Source organism: Ixodes scapularis, unplaced genomic scaffold (assembly GCF_016920785.2).
Source record: "Ixodes scapularis isolate PalLabHiFi unplaced genomic scaffold, ASM1692078v2 PGA_scaffold0__279_contigs__length_252992795, whole genome shotgun sequence".
NCBI lineage: Eukaryota > Metazoa > Arthropoda > Arachnida > Ixodida > Ixodidae > Ixodes > Ixodes scapularis.
Window position 1 is genome coordinate 54,638,156 of NW_024609835.1, and position 22,756 is coordinate 54,660,911.

A 22,756-nucleotide genomic window follows, 5' to 3' on the forward strand; every position below is an offset into this window, starting at 1 on the left:
TGAGGGTACGTCAGACCCTACCTAGCACGGATGGTCTTGTGGGCTTACAAGGGACCTTCATGGGGTGTTAAAACGTCCCGGGGATATACCCATGATCATGTGTCTGCTGGGAACGAGATTTGAGCTCGCTAATTGGTAGTGCATAGGAGCACACCCGGTTTCAGAGCAAGACATCTTCTAATACATGTGATAAAATGGAAATATAATTGACGCGTTCATTAATTACCAGCCGTGGATACTTTTTGAGCTTACAACACGCCGTTACGACCAAGTGCCGTAGCAAGCTGCGTGTTTTTAGAGAGCAGCTCTTAGGCGCCCGTTTCCGGCTTGCAGCGTCGCCGTTGCCGTCGCCGTCGGCGTCGGCATAACCGCGCGTTGCATTATGAGACATTTCTAAATGACGTCACGTGTGAAGTCACCCTCATGACGTCACACGGCACCTAAATGTAGTCGAAAAATTTTCCCGCTGAATTTAATAGAAAAAATTCCCCGCTAACTTTAGCGGGAAACTTTCTCCGCTAAATTTAGCAGGACAAATTCCCCGCTAAATTTATTAGAAAACTTTTCACGCAACATTTGGCGGAAAAAAATTTCCGCAAAATTTAGCGGAAAAGTTTCTCCGATATATTCAGCAGAAATATTTTCCCGCTACATTTAGTGGTAAAATTCCCCGTTAAATCTAGCAGAAAACATTCCCCGCCAATTTTAGCGGATCAATTTCCCCGTTAAATGGGAGGGAAGCAGAAGACGAGGAGGGGAGGGCGAGGAATGCATACCCTCCCCTCCGTACCCTCCCCTCCTCCTTCTCTTCAAAAGCTGCGCTCTAATTTGGCGTCACAGGGCATTGTAAACGTCTGGCATTTTTTACTGAATAGTTTTAATAAAATTATTGATATGAAGTAGCTGAAATTTAGGAGCATACCCGTGATGTTTGGTTCGGTATAAACACTTTTTTTATGTTTCTGCTTGATAGAACTATATACATGTGACGCGTTAAGGCTCGCAAGAAAATTTTGTTTTGTTTTTTGCCGCCGTCGATGTTGAAGGGCGAGGTCGGAGCATCGTGAAGCTGCTTCCAAAGTGCTGAACAATACACTCGATAATATTTTAGTCTTCAGTTTTATTTCTGCAATCTACAATACAGCTATTTTATATTTGTTAATATTTTAGGCCATCTTTTAAACTCATCTTTCTTCGCAATAACACTGCCGCGCACGGTCGCCTTAAATATTATTATCTGAGGCATGTTCGATGGTCCTCTCGGCGTGCATTACTCCGGGCGTGTGTGTCACGCTCGCAGTAATGCCTCCCATCCCACATCACCTGCGTAAGCTCAATTCACAGCTGAAATCAAAGTCCGAGGTAGAAACTTTGATGTATGGCCGTGATGTGCAACCGATTAGGTTCCGATAACATTTTCACTGCGGTACACAGAAGCGTAACATTTGATCGAGGGCTATGCAGTTCGCACGTTTGGGAAACCACGAACGCCCAGATGTATGGGCATTGCGAGCCTATTGATCCGTCAGTGGCTAGAGACTTAGTAACATACCAACATAGCAACGCAGTCGTCTATTCTGGTGTCAGCTTTGGTTTCCGTCGACTGTTTGACCTCAGACTCAGAGCGACCCGCAGAAGAACAGACGTCTGCGGCGTCCACCTCCGCTGCTGTGCTACCACCAATATCGTTGCACGCAACTGCATTACATCTTTATGACGTCATCAGGCGGAAATCGAGGGACCATTTTTGAAGCCAGTCACTACACAGCTTTTACGCCAGGGCGCCGCCATCTTGAATGTCGTCACTTCCAGTATGGGCGAGAACATCGTTACGCCAATAGAAGACATCCAGGATATAAGCGTAACCGCCAACCTTTATTATTTGCATGTTACAATGTCGTTTTTCGTCGCCCATACCGGAGACCTCTATCAGGCGGCTGGGGACGCTAGTAAACAAAAAGGCGTGTAAGGAAAGCAGACTTATGCCTATCTCAAATACTCTACTCAAGATACTGTGTTTCAAATACTTTTTGAAGTATCTTGGTATCTTGCAAATACTTTTGATCGAGAGTATTTGATACTGTATTTTAATTACATTTCCGAGTATGTTGCACGCATTATCTCAAATACATTTTTGACAGTCCGCCATTTTCCGAGTTTTCCGCTATGAAGTGGTGTGGGCGTGACACGAGCAAACGTGAACAATCTTTCGAGCAACCATACCCTTTTTCTGGCTCCGATAAGCTACGGTGACTTAGATTGAGCTCGCGAAACCATCGCTTTTGTGCTGATTGTGACTCATATGTCACCCCGAAGTTTGTACAATGAAAATACTCCCCTTGCCTTCCCAAAGGCGCCTTTTGTTTCCTAGAGTTCCCCCCAAAAATCCTCAAACAAAAGGGGTGGTTTTACAGAAGTAAAGATTGCCACACTGGGGCGCAACGCAGAACGGGAAATGATCTACGACAACAATGCAGGCTTCAGTGCCAAGAAAATAACAAATAATAGAAGAGAATAAAAAATGAACACAGAAAAACTTTTTTGATTTTTGCTTGTATATTTTATTCCGCTACAGCAAAACGTCGAGCTTTTTTGTTTTTTGTTTTCTTTTTGTTGTCATTCCGGCACTTATTGCTCTCGCGACCACTATCTGTAAGCGAATATTGATAATCAGAAAACAGGACAGGAAACGAACTACGAGCAGGATGACCTCTCAAAATACCAAAAAAGCGTCCCCCAACGTTGAGTGCCTTTCTGAACACAACCTACTTCAAGAAGGTGCGACCAGTGCCATTGTTATTATGTGGGCTCTCTTTGTTATCCAATCACTCATTTCTGTATCCCAAGTTCGTTTATAGTGAATTCCCCATGCAGGAAATGTGGATTGTAGATAAACGATGCGTCTAAGGTGTGCAGCAGGACCCGATGTCACTATAGCTCAAGAAGCCTTTTTTTTTTGTCCCAGAAATGTTTTGTAACATGTATCAGTGATTTCCTGCTCCTTATACTTGAATAGCATAGAATAACGGTACGATGTTTTTCTAGACCTTCCTTTTAAACCAGATTTGCGCAGATGTATAATTCGGTTTGTCACTGACGTCGATACAAATTACGCAATGTGGAAGTATCTTCAAAAGTAATTGAATTACATTTCTAAGTATTTGTGTTCCACACAAGATACTTTACAGTGAAAATAACTTGATTAGTTTTTAAATACTTTGTGAAGCAGGTATTTAGTAACTTAGCTTAAATACTTTTATCGAGTATTTTGTCAAACACTGAAGGAAAGAAAAATACGAAAGCGTTATCGGAGCTGAGGAGATAAAACTCTAGGAGGAGAAAGAGGCGACAAGGGAGAGAGAAAGGAGGAAGCGTCCGAAAGGCGGAACCACATAACAAGACCTCTAATTGCCTTTGCTTTGTTGTCGCCGAGTTCGGTATTTAGTTCCCCGATTGCTCAAAAGCAGCGAGCACCTAAATGAAGTTCCCTTTTTTTATGACACAATAGACGCAAACAACCCGAAGATAAAAGAACGGTGACGCCCGGATAACATCAAGTTCATCTATTAGACACGGTAAAAAGGTCGACAAGAATACCCGCTCTGCGGCACAGGAGCTCACGTGTTTCAAACTCATGTTGTCGACGTGTCAACTTTTTTTTTTGTTATTATAGTTTGTCCGACGGTTCTATGCCGCAAACGTCGAGCACTTCCCAGACATGTTTTTGCCATTATTCATGCACCAGGTCATTAGTGAACGAGTTCGTGCTCGAGCAAAGCCACGCACAGATAGCCGTGTTATATTGAATACCATGCCATAGTCTCGCTCGCTTCCCTCGTTAAGTTTTTGTATGAAGATATTTTTTTTTATGAACAGGAAGCCGTGACAGGAACTGGGACGTGTGTTAATACTTTCTGTTTTTACCCGTTATCGTCTTGAACCCCTGCGTGGCAAATTTCTTATCTGAGTAATGACCAAAACGACAGAAGCAAACATTTGTTTGGGATGCGCTGAACATAGCGGCCTTCGCGGTTGTAGAGACTTGGAAGTTTGAACGTCGATATTTTATTATATACGCACGTGAATGCCTAATAAAGACGGTGTGTACCTCAAACAAATTTGTTTTAGCTTTTTGTTTTCCTAATACTATTTTTAATTGGTTCCGCCAAACAGACGCTTGAAAGAAGTCGAGTTTGACCTTAAATATATAGGTTAGTCTGCCAGAGTTTCTTTGGTGACTTTGTTAACGCTGTAAGCAGTGCGACTGCTAACCCGGGGCTTTGGAAGTGCTCCGCGCAGTAGTGATACGACCGCGCGCCGGTACAAGGCTCATCCACATTGGCACTTGCGGGGTTAGGATCGAACTCAAGATCCATAGGTTCTGAACAGTGTTATGCCCGTTAGCGAAAAAACCCTAGCGAAATAGCGTTACTCCTTAGTTCGTGAAAATAGTTACACGCGTTACTGAGGTGTGTCACCCATCCTCCAAAAGCAACAAAACACCATTACCGTTATTTGAAATAAATGTCGAACGTTACTTTTGCGTTCCTTTGGATTTAAGTATTATTTGGCACTGAAAGCTGCAGATACGAACTTTGACAAGAGTCAAACTTTGTCAGAGTGATTTACTTATGTTAATAATATTTATATCAAATTTGCAAATATCTATTTTAAAAGAAGTTCGATTATAGCAATAATGCCGCGGACAAAAAATGTTTTTTTCCCTCTATCAGCGCAGTTTACAGAATGCTAATTATTTTGTTTTTAAGGTAAGAAAACAAAATCAGTATTAATCTAAATTAACGAGTAACGAGTAACGTAATTTGATAGACAATACCCTAAAGTAGTAACAAAAATGCATGACTCGTCGAGTATTCAAAACAGCAGCAAATACGTTAATGCCTTACTAAAAAAAAAAAAAAAAACACAATTGCGGCTGCCACCACGCGAATTTTCGTAGAAAAGCGTTTGCTTTCGCGCTAAGGTTAAATATAACACAGCATGGTGAATGCAGCCTCTCAGCACTTTTCCACGGGGTGAATATTCCCGAAACAGCTCTATTCTCTAGTGCAAGCAGATCAGGTTAAGGCTTGTTCACACACTTGTAATTGAGAACGATCAAGAGAGACAAGACCAATTTTCAAGTCTCTTGCAACATCTTAGGACCAGCTCCGCAGCAGCCCACGCGGCCCTAAGACGCCGCAAGAGTCTTAAAAGCCGGTCTTGTCTCTCTCCGTCCCACTCGGTTGGAAATGTGTGAACGGCGCTTTACTTATCGCGAGAATGAAGGGCGGCGGCCGCACATAACATGCATGAAGAATGACGGCGTAACGTAACACCTTGCAACCAAGGGGCAGTGGGGGACAGCGGGGCTAGGCCGTATTTGGGCCGCCTGCGGGACGCCACGAGGCGGCGTGTACCGGTCATCCGCAGACTGTCGCTGCGAAGAGAAGTGAACGGGGGGGGGGGGGGGGGGGGGGGCAGGCATAACACGCACCCCAGTCATACACCTACCGTCCCCTGCTGCGCGGCGTCGAAAGTGGCGAAAGGGGACGTCGCCGGCGATCTTCGGTTGCTAGGTGTTACGTCAGGGCGTCGCTCCTTATAACCAGCCAATCCTGTGCGGCCTATTTTGTTATGCGTCCTGTCGCCTAGCCTCTCGAAATAAGCACCCCGCAGCCATCTGTCGGCGCTTGCAGAAGGTGTTTCCACTGCCAGTGAGGCTTTAGCGCCATCCCGTGGCAAGGTTGTAAACTTTGAATGCTCCAAAGGCTCCAAACGATCCGAGGTCAGCGCATTTAACAGGGCGTTAATGCTAACGCAACAAAAATGGGCTGTTTCTGCGGTGCCTCGCTGCAGACTGCATCAAAATCTGGCACCATTTCGACGTTTCTTTTCTTCTATGAAGGACATTATCCGCTGATTAAATTGAGACGAAGATCGTTCCTTCACTCAGCTCATGGTCGTAGTAGAGCGAACCCACCTTGCGTCTTTCTTCCTGACTAAACACTCTCTTTTCCAGCGTTTGATGAGGACGATGAACACACGCGATGTCCTCTTCGGTCATTTCCTCTTTTTAGATGCACTGCGAAGACGACCAGAGCAGTTCCAGCAAGCGTCTGTCTACTGTCATAGGATAGATCAGGGGTGGCCAAGCTGAGACTCGCGAGCCGCATGCGGCTCTTCGCGTGTTAAAGAGCGGCACGCTGCTCCCTCCCCTCTCCCCCCTTCCCCCACCCCCACCCACAAACACACACACACTCCCCCGCCTCCCTACCGGTCACACGAGCTTTTCCCCAAAAAGAGAAATGGAACGCGTTTAAAATAGAGACAGGTTGCGGTTTGGTAGTCTTGTGCTATTGATACCTTACGTACTGTTGGGCTGCTTTTGACTCAGATAGATTGAAAGTAGTTCGAGTTTCGTTTATTGCTTTATAACAGAGCGCCCACAACAATGTCGGGGCACTCTGTTCCCCGACATTGTTGTGGCGCCTCCCGTTTGGTTCCTTTTCAGAGCACACGCAACTGGCAATCGTCATGATCTGAAAGTCCGACTTCCTCAGCGTTAGATTCGGTGTTAGGAAGCTCATGGAATATAGCTTTTCACTGTCGCGAACTGTTTAAACATTTGTGGTAGACAAAAAAGCGCCTTCTGCGATTTCAGATAAAGCTTAAGATAACTGGGAACCATGATTTGAAGCCACAATATGGGCAAGTATCGTTACTCTGAAGCGTAGCTTATTTAGTGGCACCAGAGGGGGCTATGGTACCACGTACCGTGACCCCTTTCCACTATGTGCCCTCTCGTGTGTAATCTCTGCACAATGGCGCACGCAAGGGCGAGCTTCTTGCGTTAGATTGCGCCTCGGCCTCACGAGCCCTCGTACAGCGGGAGGATATAATTGGGAGCTACCCACTGACACCACTTGCACGTTCCACGGTATGGGTTTGAAACAAAATGTTATCGCATTTAATAACTACCGATTCACAAATGTTATCGCAGTGGTTGAGCGAAGGGCTAAAAACCTTGGGGTCTAGGGTTCAATTCTCTTTTGGGGATCTCTGGAGCTTTGTTCTGTCTCCTCAATTTATTACCTTACCATTCGCTTGCGCATGCGCTTTTGTTTCGTGTAACAGAACATATTTTTCCTGAAAGGCTACTAAAGGAAATTACAAAAACAACAACTAAGATTTTAGTTTTATTATCGTTTATTTTACAATACTGAAATTGATATAACAGCATACATTTCGAAGCTCCCCTATTTGTTCTTCTCGTTGCGATAATTCCGCAAATTTAGATGTATGCCGTTACAGAACCGACTGCTGTACAACTTGCTTCTGCGATAGGACGTCCAGGGAGTGGAATAACCACCCAGAACAAATAGTGTGCATTGATGAAAATTACGTTCTGTTTTTCATCTTGTCTGAATCCATAAAATAATCCCCCTACAACACTGCCCAGGAGGCGATGAAGGTACAATGTAAATGAATGAATACATAAATAATAACACATCAACAGATATCACAGCGGGCATATCACTTCAGTATAGCAGCCAGCAGATAGCGTAGCGCGCGCAATAAAGCTTCTCCTCTCGCGAATATTTGAGCAACTGCAGGGTGCTGCTGGCCCTTCGCGAGCATAAAGAATGGAAGGCGCTGAACGCATCCTTCAAAGAAGCGAAAATACCAATGGAATCTTTTCATTAAAGCATACTCCACACACCAGGCACGTAGCCAGGGGGCCATGGGGCCCAAGCACCCCCCCCCCCCCCCCCCGAAATCTTCCATTTTGCTAAGACCTCCTCTCCCCCTCCCTCTCATACAGCCTTTTGTCATGGGTGGGCCCATGACAAAACGGGTCACAGTTTGGTTTGGTTAGGTCACAATTTAGGTCACAGTTGTTCGCGGAGGCCTGTTTGGGGATTTTTACAAAGAGTGGAGCGACGAATGATAAATAGTAGTTATAATGTCGTTGTACCTAATTGCATATATATCACACTAAAAATATAGACGCTCTCTTTTAGATACTTTGAGATTGAGAGTGATTAAAAAACGCCACACACGACAATCGTCGAAACCTCGTCGTTCTTTCCTGCTTCTTTGAGATCTTTGTTCTTAGAAACTAAACATGTCAGGACATTGTAATAAAAAGGATTGTTTTTCTTGGAACATGCGCCATGAAATATAAAATTTGAAGCAAAATAAAAGATACGACTGCACCTCGTTGCATGAATCCAAATGAAACCAGCCTAGAACATATAAGAACCTTATAAGAACATATAAAAGCAAGATTGCACAAGAAGTTATAACAAACTTCTTATAAGTTTCATATAACTGCTTGTATAATATTATATTGTTCTTATAAGGTTCTCGTATGCTCTTACATCATCTTATTTAATAATATGCATTTATATGACCAAGAAATTTTTATACATATAGGATTTTTTTACTAGGTATATGATTGGTGAAAACTCAACTAACGGATTTATTAATTGATTAGTCTATTAAAGGGGGTGTCAATCAGTCGCGTTAATTTCTTAATAAAACCACAACTCCAATCAACATTCAATGCTTTATTAAAGCTATGGTTTGTGCGAAATAACAAAAATATGTAGGACCAGCGGTTGCATACAAACCACAACACTAGGATTATGGAAGCATCCGACTTAATGTTAATTGCTTTGCTGAATTTTTACGGATGTGAAGCGATACAACACAACCTTTAGTAGGAAAAAACGACCAAAAAACAGCAAGCGTTTAATGAGGGGGCTCAGTTCAACCGGAAACGGGCTTGCGTCCTTGAGATCCATGCTTCTGAACGTACGCCGGTAGCAGAAGACGCACGGCGGTATCCCCGCTTTCGCATGTTTCCAATTTCGGCCGCACGGTGGCGACACGGCTCGATCTCAAGGCGAATAGCGACGCGCCCCTGAGCCGCTCTGTATTAAAATTATTCGGTCAATCAGGCACATTTTCCATCACTCCGATCCTCTACACAAGCGTTCGTCCGGTGATATGCGTGCCGGGGCCTCAAATTTAATTATCTCTTTGATCGGTGAACAGGGTTGTCCATCCACGAGAGAGAGGGAGAGAGAAAAAAGTGAAGTAAGAAATAAAGATTCTTCGTTCTAAGACCCGGAAGCAGATTCCTCTTTCGGTTCTGTGCTGAGTGAGATTTTTTAGTTAAAAAGAAACTCGACTTCCGCAATCAATGCATCTCCAAAGTCAAGCGGGCTCCGAACTGACAACGTCGCCCCTTCCAAGGTCGCCGCCGAGACGGGAATAAACTAATTTGTTCAGCGCCGCTTTTTTTTTTCTTCTCCTTTTTATTTGTGCTGTCTTTAAAAAAAGGAAAAAAAAAAAAAAAAAGCAGGCGAGTGGCGCAGAAAGAGTTGGGCCTCACCTCACACGGTTATGCTTCGGAACCACATAAGATATTGTTCGGAGAGAGACTGAAGAAGACCTGGGTGTTGAACGAGTGTTTGATGAAAGGACTCCAAGGTATCGACGTAAAGGAGATAAAAAATCTAAAAGAACTGTTTTGACATGGAGGGATAGCAGAACAGGTCGAATCAAAAACTCGAAAAAAACAAAAAGGCAAATTAAGAAAAAGAAGAAAAAAAAGGGAGGGGGGTGATTGGAAAGTGGGAGAAGGTCTGTTGGCAACAAGCTTTGGCCCTATGGTCATCAATCAATGGCCACTTTCTAAGGGCTCGAGGACCAGTTTAATGAAAATGGATGCCGGGATGACTGCGTGCTTCTCTAGACGAGGCTGTAAGCTCGCCGGGTATCAACAGCCACCGATAACTGAGCGATGGCGGAATAAATCATTTTCACTCCTGTTTGTCCGGGACGCTCTTGACGGATGGCTTTGCACAAGGTTGAGAGGTTTGTAAAAGACAGTTACGAGAAAACCAGATAAAAAATATGAAATATATTGGCGGAGGCTAGAGGGAGGGCGCATCTCGGAAACATTCCGGATGTGCCAGTTAACGTTTAGTGGGGACTCGATAGGATAGGAAGATAATTCATAAAATATACGGTTGCAGTAATTTAATGCGCTTATTTTAGTGAACATGATTTAAGAAGTTCAATCCAAGATTCTGAATGAAATGGTAAAAAAGCACTAACAAGACGAAGGCCACATGGAAGAAATGTAAACACACCAGGCGCTGTTTTGCCATTTTATTTTCATGCACAAACTAGCCCAATCTAGTGTCTTGTTGATATTATGAATACTGTACTAACCAAACTATTCGCTATAACAAAAAAAAATTGACAGTACTTCAGGGCAATTGCACAAATAACTAGGTGACATATGCCATAGACAATAGACCTCATTCAGACTCGCCCGCCATCTATCGGACTGACGTCAACCTTCCTTCCGACGCCATCTTTGAGGCGACTGGCAAAGCGCCGTGGCCGTTTGCTTCGTGTGAAAGCGAAGCGCAGCGACCTATCCAACTGCCCTGTTCCGCTATTGTATTCAACGAGGAAACAAAATTAAAAACAGCCGGTGTAAAGAATCAGTTCGTATTGTTTTCTTTTCGAGCGAAAGGTATTATAGCCAACGTTTGAATAACCGTTGCGCTTTCCTGTACTATTCATGCTCTTAAAAAGAGCACCCATGCGTTAGCGTTGCGTGCTTTTACAGGGCTCCTAAACCTTTTTTTTAATATGTGACAGTTTTCACAATGGCATGAAGGGCTCATGATATTTGTATGTAGTATCAGCGAGCATCTATTATTGAATGTGAATTTTTGGGAGCTTGATGCTGGCTAGCATTGTAGCTTCGCTCACGCAGAGGAACGGCGAGGTCCAGTCAACATCACTCAAATACACTGTCTTGCGATTTTTTTTTTAAATTCTTTTTTAAGTCGGTCTTTTGCACCCGACAGAAGGCTCATGCAAAGTGAAGAGCTAGGCAACGTCACTACTTCGTTCGCATATGAATGATAAAGACGACGGTGCCAAAAAGCAAAGGTGAACACTCGCTTACTTTACGCTCTCTCGTTATTATCACGCGACTCTCACATTTCGAGAAACATTTTCGAAATGTTTCTTGTTGGCAAGCTTAAAGGGGCACTGACACATCAAAATCATATTTTTTTTTTGTTATCCGAAACGGTTGAAAACGATGCCGGGACATTACCCTCAAAATTTGAAATTTGGGAATTCAGTATTTGTGAAGTAAAAAAACAATTTCCAAATGCCGAATTCGAAGTTCCCGCGCGATCGGCGCGGCTGCCTTGACGTCAAAAATTGCGGAGACCTGAGAGTCGACTTTTTTTCACCACTCCCTGCTGTTGCCATGGCGACCCAAAGTGAGGAGGAAAGGAGTGAGCGGCGGCGTTTCGGTGGACCGGTTTTGAGCGGTGTCGCCTGTTTTCCGTTGGAGGATACAAATCCAGGAGACGGCACCACAACGAACTCCCGATTTTTGGTATTTCAAAAAGAAGGGCCGTAGTGCGTTCGCAATTGCGTTAAAAAACATGTTTTACGATTGCCGTAATTAAATGTTATAGAGATGTCGCCTACAAAGCTTCTAAATTTCCTGATTTTTGACGTCACCGATCAAAAGAAGCGAGCAGGCGAGAGGCGGGAAAATCAAACGCCAAAAATAAAAAGGCGCGCGCGCGCGCGGGAAAATTTTTAAATACGACCTTTGGGGTGTCAGTGCCCCTTTAAGAGTCGTGTTTGCTCGCTACCCAACAAATAGAGTTCGCGCTGCAGGAGAGTTTTTTTTTTTTATTTGTGGTCAATACTGCAAGTAAGCACCTTTATGAGCAGTGGTTGTATTGTATTGCCAGTAAGCATGAAATTTAACTCTATGTGACCGCGCTACCAGGAGGAACACATTAAAATGTCGCTGACATTTAATAATGCAATTTTTCTCAAGAGGCGAAAGAGTACATATGCGCAAGCACTGAATTTATTTGTTAGTGTTATTATTAATGATATAAGAAAAATGTTTCGGCTTTCCGTAAAATATATTTTTCTTTTTTATTACGTTATATTCTGCGTACTGGTACCGCGGCAACACGCCGGTCATTTCCTTTTACGCTTTTGCGCCTCGGATACGCTTGTGTGAGTATAGTGTGGGTCTTTAGCGTATTTTTTTTTTATTTTTTACTTGCCATAAAAAATACTATTATTGTAAATTCGTGCTGTATCACACGAACTCCTTGTAATGAGGATTTCAGCTACTTTTCCGTGATCTCCCAAAGGTACTAAATAGAACTTTATGTAAGAAATTTAGTTTCATGTTTGTCTTGTGTGTGTGTCTGTAGAATCATATATGTAATATTCCTAAGCCAACAGGGAACTAAAATTAAAACAAGATAAAGACAACGGGGAACCAAGATTAAACGTTCAACGCAGCCATCCTAGAATTTTGCAATTCGGGTCTGCACAAGCTGGGTCAAGGCGCACTGGGTGAAGAACTGGTCGTATTCTTTAGACCCGCAGCCGTGAACGCCAAATAAAACGAACTGTCACAAAGTGGCTGACGGCTCTGATAAACATATCATACAAATCGTCCTTGTGCGAAAAGGCATAATCAGCTGGTCAGACAAGTTAACGCACGATTCTAAAAAAAAGTGCGTGAGTTGTCCTGCTCTGGTGCTGGATTGAAGCTCATTTTTATAAAAAGAAATTCTTAGTAAAACCACTGAAAACAAACTGAAGCTTGATATTCGTAACTTATTCCTAAACGGCTGACATCATCAATAAAAAACACAAAAAAACACACACACACAAGAACATTCACGAACGCGACGCGGAGAGAGGGGTTCGAACTGGGGCGGGCGGCGGGCGACGGGGCGGTGGCGAAGCCTCAAAGATGGCGCCGAGCCTCTGATAGTACCCGTGACCGCCGAGAGATGGTTCTAATAATGAATACGGTCTATTATGATGGACATAGGACATTTCGATGAACTATCGCACAGTTTTTGGCGCAGATAAATATTGCTCATTAGTAAACCTCAATATGGGAGAAGTTTTGAAATGCTTGCTATACAGCAGGGTTCCTTTGTTTTTATGCTCTATGTTCAATCTTGTTTGCCGGCCGTTTACATTTTCCTTTCTGTAAATCAACAGACTGCATCTCTTTAGACACCGTTTTCGTTGTTCGATTTTGCCACATGCTGATTGATGGTAGTCTTTTTTCTTCTTTTTTTTTTGAATGTTTGTATATATCTAACTTGATTTGTTGCCTTTTTTTACTTGAATGCCTGTTTAGTTCTTGCTTGACTTGTTTAATTTGTTTTGTCAATAATGTACATAGTAGTGTCTTTTTTATTTATTTTGTTTTTGTTATGACCTTTCAACAACTCCTATTTGGGCCTTAAGGAGCTCGTAGTTTTATTAAAAAGAGCGCACGATTGTTTACTAGTATCAAAAAAGTTTGAATAGTGTTAACGGCGACGCTGTACAGCGGTCATCTTGAATGTGCAAGCCTGTTTGTTAAATAAAATATACCTGGAAAGGGACTACCCAGACAGTATTTCTGCCCATCATAACAAAAGTCACAAATTAATGGCGGCGGGAATAAATGAAATAAGAATATACGAAAATTACAATAACCAAGGCTTAATGTTGGCAAGAAAAAATATATATATATGTATGTGTGTGTAAACAAAAACGTCACGTCGACACCATGTTTTCATTAAAAGTAAGCCTATATAAAATAAACACGTATGATTTAAAGACGTTGCATTTAAAAACTCCTACGTAGAGGTGTTTTAAATACAACCTAAATACAAAAGAAGTCCGCTTAAGGCCAGCTCAAGCCGGTTACAAAAGAAGTCGTTTCGAACAGAATAATATTATTTGTGCCTATCTAAATTTCTGATAAAATGCATCAATTAGTAATCGAGCGAGCACATATTTAGAAATCATTATGTCTTAGTAGAAGTGCTCAGCCTTCTGATTTGCAACTAAATTTAATGTCAAGGAAAAACGGAAGAATTTTTATAAATAGGATAGGTTAGTCAAGGCTTCATTACAACCAAGCGCGTAGATTTAAATCGCGCAGAAACAAAGAAAGAGGTTTGAAACCGGAACCGTGCGTGTTGAATTCCGTTATTTTGGACTTTGTTTTACCGCTTGGCCTTTCGATTTATCGAGCGTCTGGGTATTTATCATAAATTATCATGTTAAGTTATTTCTAATTCCTTTGATTTGCTTTGTATCTACCATGTCTACGTCTGGATATGTAGGACAGCTTCAGAACGAAAGAAATCTTTAAGTTGTTTTGCTTCTATAGCGGGCTTTCAAGCTTCCATTGTTATCTGGCATTGTTCGGCCTTCCAACGTGCCTGTGTGATCAAGATTCCGGGAAAGCAGCTGTCTCGTAATGAAAGCAGGCAAGTGTTTCTATTACGAGGCCTTCTGGACATTATAGAACTGAAGTGACTCTACAGTTGTTAGACCACAGCGGCCGCTATCGGCCGGCGAGTTGGTTACACTCATGCACAAGTCGAATGCTGGCGTAGTCATCGCGTTGAATAGCGTACTGATCCTGTCATGCTATATTCCCGTTCAGCAGAACCCACAAATCTATCGAAAAATATACCACCTGCTGACAAAAACGAACGCCATAAGTTTATTAGAAATCCTTCAAAATCGTCTCCTGCGAAAGTTTACCGCTGAGTTCGAAAACCTTGGAAATATATCTCAATTTCAAATTCCGCAATCGAGGAGAATTCACGCTTTTTGCGATGCATAATTTACATTTGTGTTGCGAGGAACACGGTTTGCGTTTCTCTGGTAACACACTGGGCGTTTAATTTTAGTGGTGCGATAAAAGAATGATGATGCGTTTCTGGTTAATATGAGTAACGTGTTTACAATATCGTGAGACACTTCACAATCTAGAATTCATACTCCACGATCTAAGTGTTATACTATTTTAGTTTAAATGAGTTTAGCGTAACTACTTCAAAGCAACGCACGAAAGTTACGAACGGGTTTGATTAGACAAAGTTACGTCTACTCGACAATGCTATTTCACGCCTGGAGTTATTGCGAAACAACATCAAGAGTGAGCCAGTTTTTAGTAAGGTTCCGAAAATAATGAAGTTTAATGTTACCTCTTCATACTATAAGGAAATAAAAACAAATACAAAAAAACAGAAGTAGTAAAACTGTGCTGCTGTCATGGTTCTGCGGTTCCACCCCGTGTGGCGAACAAAAACGAATTGGGCTTAGCGGGCCGCAAGGAACAGAGTTGTATTGGTTGTATGATAGGAGAAAATAGAAGACGACCAGGGAAGTATAAGTTTCGCTCGAAGGAGGATCTTTGGAAAAAGATACATGGTACAGGACTCGCCCGACACTTGCGACGTCCAAGCCCTCTACCGTGGAAACTACTCATTCTTCACCATCATGGGATTTGAGGTGGCTGCGATGAGCTGCACCTCTTCTGCGGTTCGTCCACGCAACGAACACTCAGGGTTACATAATACAGTAAGGGACTGGGACGCCTCTTGGCCCAACGGGGAACTGTACAGTCTAGCGTAATCCTTTCTTGTTTCAGTTTATTGGAATTATCTCATTGGTTTGCTATTTTGTTTGTACTTTTACCTTGTAAATAGAAGGTATGGATCTCGCCCTGCTGCCTGGCATTCTAACAAATGAAATGTCGTGTACTTTATTAACCAGTTTGTTTAATCAGTCTCTTAATTCCGGTGATGTTCCAGCTGACTGGAGACATGCTAAAATAACTCCAGTGTTCGAAAACATGTCTAAAATGTGTTTAACAAATTACAAACCCATTTCCTTGACTAGCGTGCCTAGTAAACTGATGGAACATGTTATATTTTCACAGACAATGAATCACCTTTCTTGCAATAATCTACTGTTTTTTAACCAGCACGGTTCCCGGTGGTCCCTTTCATGTGAATCACAGCTCTTTGAATTAACTACAGACATTCATAGACGCTTACAGGCCAGGACAGATACCCATGCCATTTTCATTGATTTTTCCAAAGCATTTGATAAAGTCCCCCATTGCCGGCTAATTTAAAAAAATTTCTCCTTCCGTATTGACGGAGGCGTTATAAGATGGGTAGAATAGTTTTTAACATATAGAACGCAGTATGTTTCTCTTCATAATCAGGCCTATTCATCAATGGAAGTACGCTCAGGTGTGCCACAGGGAACCGTGCTGGGACCATTGTTATTTTTGCTTTATATTAATGATTTGCCTAATTGTATTAACTAAACTTTAAGATTGTGTGCTGATGACTGTGTTGTGCATGCTAGAATTACTAATATAGCAGATTGTATTTCCTTGCAAGGTGACCTTTTTAGTATGGAGTCTTGGTGTCGGTAATGGCAGATGAAAATTTACGTTAACATCGTTAACAAAACTAAGTCCATGGTATTCAGCACTAAACAAGTTCCCTCTGTATTCAATTACACTTTATTTAACGCATGTGTAAAAAACGTTATGAATTATAAATACCTAAAAGTTTTCCTAACCAGTAGCCTCTCTTGGGAATGTCATATCAATCATATAGCCACTAAAGCTAACAAATCTCTTGGTTTTCTGCGTCGTACTTTATATCTCGAATCTGAAGAAACGAAACTTGTAGCTTATAACGCCTTAATACGCCCCATTTTAGAGTATGCTTCTGCCATTTGGAACCCCCACCAAGTCTTCCTTGAAAAAGAATTAGAACCCACCCAAAATAAAGCTGCACGTTTTATCCTAAGGAATTATAACCACTCTGTAAGCGTTACCTCTTTGAAGTAAATTCTCAACCTTACTCCTCTAAGAGAACGTAGAGCTGTATGCCAACTAAAACTACTTCCATAAAAGTTTCTATCACTCTCTCCACCTGCCTCCTTCATTTTTCGTCGATTTGACGACTCCTGCAAACTTCACCTAGACATTCTTAGGACTAATATTTACAAGTTTTCACCCTTGCAGCTCGCCATTAAAAATTGGAACATGTTACCAGAAGCCGTTGTCACGGTAACGGACCCTCAAAATTCGCCGAAGCTGTTATTGGTTACCTGCACCCGTGATACGCCCATTGAATTAATTCGTTTCCTCTTGTGGCATTATTGTATTGTGTTTCTTGCCAATGTCCTTCCCCCCCCCCCCCATTTGGGTCTTAAGGGGAATTAATAAATGAAATGAAATTAAATGAAATTCTCTTCATCCCGTTCGCAATCGGTCTCGGTTGAACCTTTCCAGTTGCTAATAAAATTCAATAAAAAAACTATTCAATCTTAAAAAAAAACTTAAAAAATATTGAGCAAATAAATATGTTTATCATAGACAAGCGCTTATACTCTCAATGTTAGGTATATTGAAGTTTTACATTTTTAACAATCTTCTAGTGGTAGGCACCCTCGTTTTTGATGCATGTTCCTCGTTTATCGTGAGATTTTTTGTTTCTAAGAATTATTATGAATGAGTACCGACTAAGCCATTTTCAAGCCCTTTTACCCTTTGATGGTTGCGAAAGCCAATATTGGGTCATTGAGGTCACGTGTGCTGAATTTCAAATGAAACGTCGGGAAACTTACGAAATATACTAAGCCCTCGATCGCCTAAACATTTGCTCGTGCATTGAAGAGTTGTGGCATTTTGAAAGAACGAAAGTCTACTTGATGGACGTCCCATAAGATACCCTCGCATTCCCTCGACACCGCAACGGCAAGGAAATCGAGACGGCACTTGTTTCTTTTACCGAATCAAATAGTAGTGCTGGAGTTGTCTGTTTGTTTCGAGTATACGGATCTCTCGACTAATTCGTGGTACAAGCCAGAGACCACTCGAGCACACAAAGAGCCGATGCAGCCTCACAAGTGGCCAGTCCGTTGACGTGTCTCGTGTCGCTTTTGTAATGGAAGGCAAGCACGACATCCTCTGAATAAGTGATCAAACGACAAAAGCGATCCTTTTGAGAGGAGGGCGCGGGCGTGTAGCGTGCCTTGTATACCCTGTCGGCTCCTCCGAGCCGACGCTCCGGGCGCTCTTACATAACTCCACGTTTACGTAAGGTTTTAATCTGCCCCGCCGAGTCGCGGAGAATCTGAACCGGAGACTTAAGCGCGCTCCTCATGAAGGGGTGGGTATATTGAGCACAGCCCCATTCTTCAACTTCAACTTCGTAATGCGTAAAAAGGAAAAGGACGCCTCGTTGATGCGTGCTATGGCTGCGTTAAGAAAAGGAACGCTGTCTCGTTGTCGGAACAAAAGAAACGGGACGTATAGATCCCCCGAATCTCTCTTGCATCACGTTCTCGATAGAGTAAAACTCGTTTATGCGATACGCGACACTATTTTTTTTTATACGTACTGATCTGCGAGACGAAGGACTGCCTTCTGTAACTCCGGACGTCTTTGAAAAACTTTCGCTCGCTAGCCTTTAGAGCGTATCTGCGAGTCTTGTGTATTTCGGAGTTTTTGACGGCGTCTCGCGCGCGTGGCGGTGGCGCTCAGAAGGAAGCAGCCAATTTGGTGTGCCGTTCCTTTCATCTTGACTGTCCAGACGTATTTTCTGGGACATGAAAGACCCAAGTCGAGTCCGCGTCATTTGGAGGATCGTGGAGGCCCCGACGCTGTGGTTGGGTAATTCTTGTGTTACGAGCGTAGATCCTTTCGGGGGGAATTGTAAACACACGATGAGCGATGCGAGTTTGGCCACACTTCGGTAATTTATTCCTTAGGAAAACGCTTATTCACTTAGCCACTTGAGTTCTTGTGTACCATTGGCACACCGGTTTATGTTATAAGCACTATTATCGATCGATCATAGTGTGTTGACAGTGTCTAGCGAGCTGACGGTTTTATAAATTGAAGATAGGTTAAAAAAAAAGGCTTGGCTTGGCTCTACTACGCTTCTAATATTTCATGTTCGCGTGAGTGAAGTTTATTGACGTTAATAATATTTAAAATGAAAAAGAAACCAAAAAAACTGTCAGTAATCAGCAATAAATGTAATAAATAAAGAGAGAAGTAATATCTTAGGACATATAAGGGAATTTCAAAATTAAATGAATTAAATTATAGTGGGATATCCCAATGTGACAGGTGTTAAAAAAAACAAAAAAAACTTGGAGATTAAATGCATTTGTAGAGTAGGGGAATCGGCTCAGGACACCGACTCGGCGTCTGCCAGTTGGAATGCGCTAGTCAGCAGTCCTTAATTCTTTCTGAAGGTCATCGAAATGCGTCCGAAGCAGATGCATATTTCATTTTAAATGAACGTAACTATTGTTCCCTCGAAGCTAATACTTCGCAAAATGACAAACAGAAATAAATATTATATAGAAGTGGAAGAGTAAGTCCGAATACGAGAATTTAGGTGATCACCTTGATCAGGTAACTTATTTTGGGGGAAGGGAAGAAAAATGAAGATCAATTTTTTCCTTAATACTATTGTAAAACACGCTAAATAAACTAATCATGTCTCACAAACCCGCTTCGTCATGATTTCCCACCCGCATGTGTAGCTAATTTTAAGATGACGGCCTTTACAAAACAAACGAAAAAAAAATACTCGAGGGCGCTTAAGCTTCGCCTTTAAGAGTAGAACACGAAAGCTGTGCCAGCGCGTCTGCGTGTTTTAGAATAAAGAAATAGAAAATTTTCTGCGTGGCCTAGTCCATAGCGCGTCTGACTCGCAACCGAAGGGTACGTGGCCTCCTAAAATTGTTAAATACTTTTTCTTTTAGGCAAATGAATTACTTTATGAAGTGAAATCATGTGATGCATGCGGCGACCTTTAATTCGCATTACGTGTCACGTTTTAATCACTTTAATTCCAAGCGTGCCGTCACGTTTTGAGTGAGCGTTGTGAGTTGTTTGAAATTCCCGCGCGAGGTGTGGCTGTGACGTCATGACTCTATCGACCAATCCGGACGTTCTGGTCCCGCCGACGCCAGCGCCGATTTTTCTGCAACACGAGCTCCTTAAAGCTATCGAGTTGAAAAAAAGCTTATGTTGTTTTCTCTGCATCTGCGAGTGAAATCAATTTGCGGCGCGTGTCAGCGCTCGTTCGATCGCTCAGAAGTGAGGAGCGGTACCTGTGAAGGAGTGCACTCACGGTTCATGTTGATGGTGACGGATGAGGAGCGGGGCAGCGTGAGGTTGGTGTTGGAGGCCTGGCAGGTGAACGTGGCGAGCAGGTCGGCTCGCTGCAGGCGATTGATGACCAACTCGTTCCGCACCACGTCCAGCGGAGTCATGGCGAATTTCTCGTCCACCAGTGTCGAGCCTCGCCACCACGTCACCGATGGCGGGGGACGCCCTGCGGGCGAACGAGGCAGGCGATTGATCATTCATTTCTCAGCTCGCAACAGACGCTAGCCGCGCCTGCGACTCCGAGGCAAAGTTGCGGCCTACGCATCCCACACTGGAGAGCCGTGAGCCCGAACCTTCATTTGGGGATGGTTGGCGCTTAAGCCAGGTTTACACGAATGCAACCTCAGCGCACCGACTCCAATCGTCCTTCGAATAAAGCTGACACGGCAAAGTTTACATGAATGTGTAGCGAGCCTTACGCGAAGGTGGCGCCACGCCGTGTCAAAGATCAAAGTTAAAGCTGCGTTTCCGGTACCAGCCGCACCACGTCAAGACGTTTTCCGGTGCTTCGCAAGTGGAGGCCCTTCACGCTTTCGACGAGCGTAAAAAGTGTGCACGCCGTTTTGGATGCTGTGCAAGAAGTTACGAGGCGGAAAAGACCTCAAAACCTAAGCGTGTTGGACTTCGGGCCGGGTCGCCGGGCCACTCTGGATCAGAGGCGACGTGCGTGCGCACGCCCTGAAGAGTGAGATTGTTTCCAGCCGCTCTAAGGACGCCACCGCGCTTCGCCTCGCCAAGCCTCGCCAGCCATGACAGGACCCCGAGGCCGAAAGGCTCCGGCAGAGGCAAGAACGGCACCGAAGTGGGAGTTGCTCATTCTGCGGTAACATGCAGTGCTCGGAGCTCACGGCGCCGTTCGTACTTGCGTCGAAGTCTCTAGGGGCTGCCTCGGGCACGCCATTCGTACTTGGCAAGGCCTGGACAGGAGCCGCCCTCTCCGAAAAGCTTAGCCATATTCCGCTCACTTATGATGGCAAAAAAAAAAAAAAAAAAAAAGCTGGCGTTCCTCTAAATCCAATCTCGGAAGAAAACTGCGGGCGATCACACGGGAACGCTCTCTGCCGCCGCCGACGAGGATGGCCGCCGCCATGTTCACAGTTCTTCGCTCGCTTCCGCAGCGAGCGCCTTCGCATAATTCGCCCCGTTCCAAAATGCGATGCGATCTCTGTTTACATTGGCTGAATGAATGCAGATTCGCCGTCGCGATCTACCTCCGTCTAGCGACTTGAATGCGATGCGCTTCTCTAGCGCATTTTGCCGTTTACATGAGACAGTCATAGAATGCGACAACTGGATCCGATGGGACTAAGTCGCATTCATGTAAACGCAGCTTCAGATTTCCAACTTCTTTTGACATGCACCAAGAGGAGAATTTCATCGAAAACAACTGCATAAAACATTCCTATGTTCCCCAAGAATATTTTCGATGAAAGTCATAGAATATCATTAAGCAGTAATTAAACTTTTGAACGGATATAATTTTTATTCCACTGCTTTACACATTGTTTTCCACTAAATCACACGAGTCACATTAACAAAATTATAAATTTCTGCTCTTCTTGACGAAAGATGGTAATGTTTTCCAGGACTGTAATTGCCTGGCGATCAAAAAACGCAAATCAATTAGAATTTTATATCTTTTTGAAAACGTTTTATTCCACCCAACGTTCCAAAACGTTAACCATAATATACCGTTTCCAAAAGTGCTCGCCACCCAGTGGCTACTATGTACGTCATTTATCCGAACCTGCCATAATTGTGGACACACACTCTGTGCATGTATAGACCTTTTTCACAAGGGCGCCGCCATCTGGAAATATCGTGACTTCCAGTATGGGCGAAAACATTGTTTTGCCGCCGCCACGGCAATAGAATGCATTTAGGAGATAAGCGTAACCGTCACCCATTCTTGTTTTGTCTCCCCTCTATTTTTTATTATTTGCAGGTTTTAATATTTTTTCGTCGCCCATGCCCGATATGCCTTCTTGGCGGCCAGGGGCGAGAGCAAGCGGAAAAGGTCTATAGGACACGAGGACTGCGTCAGTGTTTAACAAGTGTCTGGTCCCCATCACACAGATCGTGCCCGAGAAATTAGCGAGCGCCAAAGTTGTTTGATAGGGTTTTTAAAAAAAGAGGTTTATTTTGTGATGGGGAAGTGAGGGACCCAATGGCTTGTAAAGCGGCATTTTGCAGCTTATATACTTACTTCTTGGTCTCTCTTCGTCAAGATGTGACGATAATTAAACAATGTTATTATGATATCTTCGCAAAAACGACTAAGTGCTAAACAAGCACCGTGGAGCTGCGATGTTCGTTGTGCAATAGAGCTAATTATGTAGCTTACATTTTAATTGTCAATATTTCGTCGAGGGCGTTGCAGATTTTTTTGTTGGTTTGAAACCTTTAGAATTTCATTAAACGTAGTAATATCTGTCAGTTGGTATCCATAAGTTTGTCAAAACAAGAGAAGGATATGTTTGACCACAATTTTCGTAAAAGGTTTATAGAATCAACCTTTCTGTAAACCTGAACGAAAGGTAAAACTCTTTGTGTGCGCAGTAAGTTGTAAACGACTATGCAGCCGTTTCGATTTGTTAAATATCCGAAATATTTGAATTTAAAAAAATGAGTACATCGATTTTGTGAACTTGT

General features: G+C 43.1%; 1 protein-coding gene across 3 annotated transcripts in view; it reads right to left on the minus strand.

Annotated features, from left to right (window-relative positions):
- LOC8031537 (hemicentin-1) overlaps nt 1-22,756 on the minus strand; it is a 620,814-nt gene that overhangs the window by 58,029 nt on the left and 540,029 nt on the right. For all 3 annotated transcript variants that reach the window (XM_042288501.1, XM_042288498.1, XM_042288500.1), the window contains one exon: nt 20,067-20,270. In XM_042288501.1, the coding sequence (XP_042144435.1) occupies nt 20,067-20,270 (204 nt within the window). The remainder of the gene's footprint in view (nt 1-20,066; nt 20,271-22,756) is intronic.